Source organism: Chrysemys picta, chromosome 8, assembly GCF_011386835.1.
Source record: "Chrysemys picta bellii isolate R12L10 chromosome 8, ASM1138683v2, whole genome shotgun sequence".
Taxonomy (NCBI): Eukaryota; Metazoa; Chordata; order Testudines; family Emydidae; genus Chrysemys; species Chrysemys picta.
Genome location: NC_088798.1, coordinates 62,814,264 through 62,822,116, shown reverse-complemented (window position 1 = coordinate 62,822,116; position 7,853 = coordinate 62,814,264). Strand labels below are relative to the sequence as shown.

General features: G+C 53.3%; 1 protein-coding gene across 1 annotated transcript; it reads right to left on the bottom strand.

Annotated features, from left to right (window-relative positions):
• Window positions 1–1,547: 1,547 nt before the first annotated feature.
• On the bottom strand, window positions 1,548–4,809 carry LOC135973095 (14 kDa phosphohistidine phosphatase-like). The gene is made up of 3 exons (XM_065554597.1): window positions 4,587–4,809; window positions 3,853–3,977; window positions 1,548–1,757 (listed from the first exon to the last, which is right to left on the bottom strand). Exons 1-3 carry the CDS (start codon window positions 4,726–4,728, stop codon window positions 1,665–1,667), a joined length of 360 nt encoding a protein of 119 aa, XP_065410669.1. The 5' UTR covers window positions 4,729–4,809; the 3' UTR covers window positions 1,548–1,664.
• Window positions 4,810–7,853: the final 3,044 nt, after the last annotated feature.

The following is a 7,853-nucleotide window of genomic DNA, read 5'->3' as shown; positions in this document are numbered from 1 at the left end:
CCTTGGCAGGCTGGGGGCTAGAGGATGGGCGCCCCTCCTCCAAGAGCGGCAGGTCCCTGGGCGCCTGCGCAGCACTGAAAAGGCTGCTTTATGGCCATGCAGGTTTCAGGAAACTTAGGTAAATACCATTTGGGCCTGATGACTTATTACTGTTTATCAATTTATTCCAAAATCTTTGGAGGAACTGCCTGAAGTGACAGTAGAGATTTGTTACCTAAAAAGAAGGCTCATGAGTGACAACGAGCCCCAAATACCCTAGAGCAGCAGTTCTCAAACTTTTGCAACCCAAGGACCCCCCTTTTGATTTAAAAATTTTCAGGGACTCCTAATCCCCCTTCTCAGCCTTGCCCTGCCCCCATTCCCTGAGGCCACACCACTGCCCCACCCCGTCTCCGAGACCCTGCCCCCTGCTCACTCCATGCATCACTCACTCTTCCCCACCCTCACTAACTTTCACTAGGCTGCGGCAGGGGGTTAGGGTGCAGGCTCTGGGAGAGAGTTTGGGTGCAGGGTGGGGTGCAGGCTCTGGGGGTGGAGTTTGTGTGTGGGAGAGGGTGAGGCGCTTACCCAGGGCAGCTCCAAAAAGTGACTGGTCCATCCATCTGACAGTGGGTCTTGGGCAGGGAAGCCAGGGGATCTCTGCATGCTGCCCCTGCCTGCAGGCACCACCCCCGCAGCGCTCATTGGCCACAGTTCCCAGCCAATAGGCACTGCGGAGTCGGCACTCAGGGCGGAGGCAGCGCACTGAGACCCCCTGCTCCTTCCTCCCCCCCCAGGGACATGCTGGCTGCTTCTGGGAGTAGTGCGGAGCCAGGACAGGTAGGAAGCCTATTCCCCAGGGTGCTGAAAGGGAGGGGGAGGAGTTTCTCAGCATGGCCTACAGACCCCCTGGTGTACTCTCGGGGACCCCAGTTTGAGAAACACTGTTCTAACAAAGACAGCTGCAAAGAATGCATTTAGCTTCTCTGCAACAGCCTTGTCCTGCTTGAGTACTCCTTTAGCACAGGGTTGTCCAGTAGCCTTATTGACTGATAGGCTGCCAACCTCTGCTGTATTTAAATTATTTTGCTGATTGTTTGTGTCTTTAGCTAGTTGTTCTTCAAATTCTTTCTTATTATACTTTCAACCTTGTCAGCATTTATGCTGCTTTCTGTTTTCCTCAGTAGGATTTAATTCCAATATCTAAAGGATGGAGAACACACAAATCTTTTTATTCAGATAAAGGAGGGGTCCCCAACACGGTGCCTGCGGGTGCCATGGCGCCCGCCGAGGCATCCATGTGCACCCGCCTACTGGCCGCCGGAAAAGCAGCTGCCGAAATGCCGTCGAGAAGCAGCAACGTCAAGAAGTGCTACCGCGGAAATGCTGCTGAATTTCGGGGGTAACGCCTCTCGATGACGCTGTTTCACAGTGGCATTTCGGGGGTGACGCCTCTTGACGTTGCCGCTTCACGGTGGCATTTCGGCAGCTGCTTGTCCGGTGGCCATGGTCCTGGGCGGCTAGTTGTCCGGCACCCGCCCCACGGAAAAGGTTGGGGACCACTGAGATAAAGCTAACAGTGATTTATTTGAACACAATGTATACTATTTGAACACAATGTATACAATACTATATCAACAGCTAGAGTGCAAACTGCTTTGTATTTCAGATTCCAGAGTAGTTTTTCATTTCTTGTCATCTGACCAAGTGATTTCATAGTCTCGGTATACTTTTTTCAGTATTTCTACGGTCACTGCATGATCTGCTTTACCATATCCCTGCAAAAAAGATAAGAAAAGATTTTAAAGGGATGCAAAATATAAGGCTACAAGAGTATCAAGTTCCAGTTAACATTTTAAATATCCAGATTTATGGCCTTATGCTTCCCCCTGCACAGAAGTCCCACTGAGGTGAAGCTAGTTCTGTTTATTACCTTTCAAGAATATCTGAATTAAAATGTTTCAGAGTTAGAAGCCAGGAAAATCAGAAGAAAGAATGAGGTACTTGTGGCACCTTAAAAGACTAACAAAGTATGCATTAGCATACATCGGATGAAGTGGGTTTTAGCCCACAAAAGCTTATGCTCAAATAAATTTGTTAGTCTCTACGGTGCCACAAGTACTCCTCGTTCTTTTTGCTGATACAGACTAACACGCCTACCACTCAGGAAAATCAGAGTTAAGGTTGCACTTAACAAGGCATTAATTCTCACTTAGGTGACCACAAGAGCCTTAACTCTGCTCCAAGAGGACCACACAAGTAAATTGACATCTAAACTGCATGTTATACAACTAATACAAAAAGTTGTTTTCTACACACAAGGTTTGCCCACATAAACAAGCATGGCTATATCAGACACAAGTAGCCTTGAAAGAATTAGCTTTTTAATTGGTAAACATTGATTTCACCATATACACAAAAAATATTGTCATTGATAATAATCAAAATGTACAGATAGGCAAAGAAAGAAACATGCTGCTTGAAAACTTAGTTTGATTTAAGGATATTTACTTTGTATATTTTGACATGTGATGTTGACCATTTGTGTTTTCATGGTTAGAAAGCTTGAACTTTTTGCATCTGAACGTGTACTGCTATTAAATTATTGTCTAAGCCGACTACCACCCCCAATAATGTAGGAAGCTAGTAGCTGAGCTCCAGTGCTGTCTCAGACATTGCTTTACAGGGGACTGGGGAAAGGTACTATCATTGCCTTATAGTGAGAGCCTCAAGGAGCTCAATCTATTTAATCCCAGCCACAGAGTTCACTTCAAAGAACTCCTCAAGCATTTCTCTAATTCTCATCGTTTATCCAAGAGCTAAGAATCAATGGCCCCATTTAACATAACTACTTCCCTATTTTTAAAGTCACACAACAAAAAACCAGGACAAGAGCCAAGTTGCTTTGATTTACAGGCCAAGATGTAACCCGTTATTCCAGAGTGCCAATCAGCTTTTCTGTATCTCCGTTTTTCTGTCTGACAAAGTGAAACTTTGCAGTTACGCAGCATGCTTCTGTACAGTTCAGGGCACTTGACAATGGTGGGCAAACAAGGTGTGGGGTATAGCTGACTACCCCTTCTCCCACTATCTTGGTGGCAGAAGAGAGAGATGCTGCTGCCTGTGCTGCACACCACCACCATTAATCCAGAAGTTTGGTCATGAATTGTTTGATTCTGCCACGAATATTGAGCAGGCTCTAGAAGACCCCTAATGTTGCATGCCATCTCCCCTCCCCATAGAGCTTTGCCCCCACAATATGATATCTGAGAAAGAGCCCTAATTAAAAAAAAAAGTTTAATCCGGTTTGGGGCTATAATTGACCCGGAGGAAAAGTGACCTTGAAGAACTGCTACTTTCTATACAGGATTCAAATAACATGTCTTTACATCACATGCAACTAGTCTGCTCTTGTCCACATCACTCAAGAAATCCTTGTTTCTTATCATCTACTCTCTGCAGTGGTGAGGTGGGATGGAGACTGCAGTGTGTTCCACATATATGGATAATTCATTGCTTCTATTGGTCATTTATAAACAGAATGTATTTACATACTGAACCATGTGAGTAAGTGATACATACACAGAGGCATGCTCTATAGCTACAGTACAGGATTGTGAGTCAGGAGCTGCTGAGTTCCAATTACAGCCCTGGAACCAATTACTGTGTGACTGTCAGTAAGTCAATCTAACCTCTCTGCTGTAGTTTCCCCATCTAAAATAGGCCATCTTTACCCACCTCATAGATGAGCTGTATGGACTAACTAATTAATGCTTATAAGTGATCCATCAGAGTGCTGAGAATTATTACTAGTATTTTTATATAGAGCCCTAAAATGTTGAATTTTCAAGGAAACTAATATATGGCACTTACTGTGGAGAGACCAAATACCCTCATTTTCTTGTCTTTGCTATTATGGTCAATTTTTCCTCCTCCAAGGCACTTGCATTCAAAGCCCAACTTTTCCATTTCAGGGTTTACTTTTTCAAATATATGATCTGCAAAATGAAGCCAGTTCAATCCATTAACCAGAACTCAGGTTTCACTTGGTGATTACTTCCAGTCCTCTCTTTTCAGTTACCTAGTAATTTTTTCCGGTTTCCTTGGGGAAGCTGGGAAGTGAATGAAAAGAGCCGTTGTTACCTACGCAGCGGGGCCCTAGCAAATCCCAGAATAGTGGCTGCCGGTTCCACCGTCTCACCAAGTGAGAGGCTGCTCAGAAGTTCATGTTTCTGACTGAAATGTACCAGGGCTGGACACCAGAGCAAGTCGCGGCGCAGCCACAGGAGGGATTGCACAGGCACAGCCCCCCAGTGCGGCCGAGGCCTAGAAGCAACCAGGGCAATAGAGCCGCTGGGAGGAGGGAAGGGGGTAAGAACAGCGCCCCGCTCAGTGGGGAGAGCGCTATCCGCGCAGCAGCAGCTCTGCGGCAGCCGGGCCACCCCAGACGTGCAGCAGCTGCAGCAGGGGCGGAGCGGCCCGCGGCGGGGCAGCCGGCTCCCGCCTCAAGAAAGCGGTTCGGAGGGCGCGATCCGTCCGGGCGGTGCATGAGGCGCCAGCCGGGCTCTGCCCCCCCCCGCCCGGCCTTGGCTCGGGCACCGACTCACTGTGGAACTCGGCGGCCGCGGTGCCCCTGACGACGTCCCGGTGCTCGGCTCCCCCCACGCGCTGCACCCGCACCAGGATGTACTTGAACGTGCCGTCCGGATCGATCTCCACCGCGGGCACCGACTCTAGCTGCCCGGCCATGGCCACCACTCGGGGCTGAGAGCGGTCCGACCACCGCTGCTCCGCGCATGCGCCAAGCGCACTAGGCAGTGGGGGGACTGAAGGGACCGTTACCAGCCTGCATGACGGAGGGGGCGGGGCTACGGCTGTCGTGAGGCTGAGGGACAGCAGCGGCCGGAGTTGTAGTGACCTTTGTGACGTGCTGTATTAGGAGGCGGGGCCGTGCCAATAGGCGGTGAGGCTGTTGGCGGGTGGTGCTGGTAGAGGGGCGCTTCCCGAATTCTCACATGCACTAGGGGTGGGTAGGGGGCGTTCAAAAATCAAGAGAGACTAAAAAACACAATATAACCTTTTTAAAAAAAACCAAAAGCTTTATGATTTTTGGGCCAATCTCATAATTTGCGGGAGTCAGATTCATGATTTTTGATCTCTTGAGATTGGCAATACTGAAAAAAATGGTTACTTACCTTTCTGTAACTATTGTTCTTCGAGATGTGTTGCTCATATCCATAGGCGTGTGCAGCACATTTCATTAGGGTGTGCACCCAGGGAGTCCTGCCCTAGGCCCGCCCCCGCCCTGCCCCATCGACTCCCTCCTACTTCCCACCCCCTGACTGCCCCCCTCAGAACTCCCAACCCCCCCTGCTCTTTGTCCCCTGACTACCTCCTCCTGGGACCCCTGCCCCTAACTGCCCCCCAGGACCTTACCCCCTATCTAAGCATCCCTGTTCCTTGTCCCCTGACTGCCCTCTTAGGACCCTACCCCTGTCCCCTGACTGCCCCGACCCTTATCCACACCCCCGCCCCCAGACAGGGCCCCGGGACTCCCATGCCTATCCAACTGCTCCCCGCGCCCTGACAGGACCTCCAGAACTCCCGACCCATCCAACCCCCCCCTGCTCCCTGCCTTCCCCAAACCCTCTCCACACTCCTGCCTCCTGACAGCCCCCCCCAGAACTCCTGACTCATCCAACCCCCCCAGCTCCTTATCCCCTGACCACCCCCTCAAGAGACCCCCCCCACCCTAACTGCCCCCCAAGGACACTCCTTGCTCCCTGTCCCCTGACTGCCCTGACCCCTATCCATCCCCCACTCCTGACAGACCCCAGGACGCCCATGCCCCATCCAACCCCCCTTGCTCCCTGACTGCCCCCTCCAGAGACCCCCACCCCAACCACCCCCCTGGGATCTCACCCCCTATCCAACCCACCCTGGTCCCTGTCCCCTGACTGCCACCACCCTTATCCAACCAGTGCCGGCTCCAGGTTTTCTGCCGCCCCAAGCGGCAAAAAAAAACACAAAAAAAACCTGCGGCAGTGCAATCGCGCCACTCCACTCTTCAGCGGCAATTCGGCAGCAGGTCCTTCGCTCTGAGAGGACTTGCCGCCGAATTGCCGCTGAAGACCCAAACGTGCCACCCCAATAGCGGCCGGAGTGCCGCCCCTTAGTATTGGCCGCCCCCAGCATCTGCTTCTTTAGCTGGTGCCTGGAGCTGGCCCTGTATCCAACCCCCCCCTCCCCCCGCCCCAGACCCCTTACCATGAGACTCCTAGCAGCATGTTTTGCTCCGCGCAGAGCCAGACACGCTGCCCCGCGCATGGGTGGCAGGTTTGTAGAAATGTGGGTGGTGCCCAGAATGCGCCCCCCCAACTCCTCCCCCTACTTGCCTAAGGCTCTGGGATGGAGTTTGGGTGGGGGAGGGGGCCTGGGGTGCAGGCTCTGGGATGGAGTTTGGGTGCTGGGTGCAGGCTCCAGGCTGGGGCAGGGGGTCAGTGTGCAGGAGGGGGTGAGGGGTGCATGCTCTGGGACGGAGTTTGGGTGCAGGCTCTGGGCTGGGGGTGAGGGCGTAGGAGGGGGTGAGGGGTGCAGGCTCTGGGACGGAGTTTGAAAGTGGGAGGGGGTGCAGAGGGAGGGGGTGCAGGCTCTGGGAGGGAGTTTGGGGGGCAGAAGGGGGTGTGTGGGAAGGGGGAGGGGGTGCACGCTCTGGGAGGGAGTTTGGGGCTAGGAGGGGGTGCAGGGGTGAGGGCTCTGGCTGGGGATGAGAGGTTCACGATGCAAGAGGGGGCTCAGGGCTGGAGCAGAGGATTAGGGTGAGGGGGGGATGAGGGCTCTGGCTGGGGCTGAGGGGTTCACAATGCAGGAGGGGGCTCGGGGCTGGGGAGAGGATTAGGGTGCAGGGGGATGAGGGCTGGGGCTGGGGTTGAGGGGTTTGGGGCGTTGGAGAGGCTCAGGGCTAGGGCGGAAGGGCATGGTAAGGGCAGCCTGCCCTGCCATTAGTGGATGGGGGGCACTAGGACCCTGGGGCAGCAGACAGCAGTTGAGCAGGAATGTTCTACACCACCAGCACAAGCAGGCACGGGAGAGATGCACGCTGCTTTCTTTCAGGCAGGGACGCTCTGGGGCAGGGGTGGGGAGACCCATGTGAGGGTGGCAAGCGAGACCCATGGGAGGAGGGTGGCAGGCGGGGGGAGACCCGCAGAGTGGGGGTGGCAGGCGGGGGCCGTCCCGGAGAGGCGGGGGTGGGGCCGGCAGCTTGCTGCGCTGGGACAGTGGAGCCATTTGCCCACCCCTGCATTAGGGTGTGCCTGGGCACACCTGGCATACCCCATGCGCACGCCTGTGCTCATATCTATTCCAGTTAGGTGTGCGCGCGCACGGATGTCGGAAACTTTTACCCTAGCAGCTATCCGTCGGGCCTGCTGGGGAGCTCCCTGGAGTGGCGCCGAAATGGCCATCTATATAAGCCCCTGCCAGCCCGACCCCCCTTCAATTCCTTCTTGCTGGCTACTCCAACAGAGGGGAAGGTGGGGGGAATGGAATAGATATGAGCAACACATCTTGAAGAACAACAGTTACAGAAAGGTAAGTAACCGCTTTTTCTTCTTCGAGTGATTGCTCATATCAATTCCAGTTAGGTGACTCCCAAGCCTTACCTCGGAGGTGGGGTCGGAGTCAAGGAACCGCATATTGAAGGATCGCTCTGCCAAAGGCTGCATCATCCCGAGAGTGCTGGATGATGGCATAGTGGGACGTGAAGGTATGAACTGAGGCCCACGTGGCAGCCCTGACGACGCCTGAGCTCTCGTGGAGTGAGCCGTAATAGCAGGCGGAGGGACGTTTGCAAGGTTATAGCAAGCACGAATACA

Bases quoted from the DNA above. Each gene is read 5' to 3' on its own strand.
- LOC135973095 (XM_065554597.1), bottom strand. From the start codon at position 4,728: ATGGCCGGGCAGCTAGAGTCGGTGCCCGCGGTGGAGATCGATCCGGAC. The intron at 3,978-4,586 runs GTGAGTCGGTGC...TTCATTTTGCAG, and splicing joins CGCGGCCGCCGAGTTCCACA to ATCATATATTTGAAAAAGTA. The intron at 1,758-3,852 runs GTAAGTGCCATA...TCTTTTTTGCAG, and splicing joins GGGTATTTGGTCTCTCCACA to GGATATGGTAAAGCAGATCA.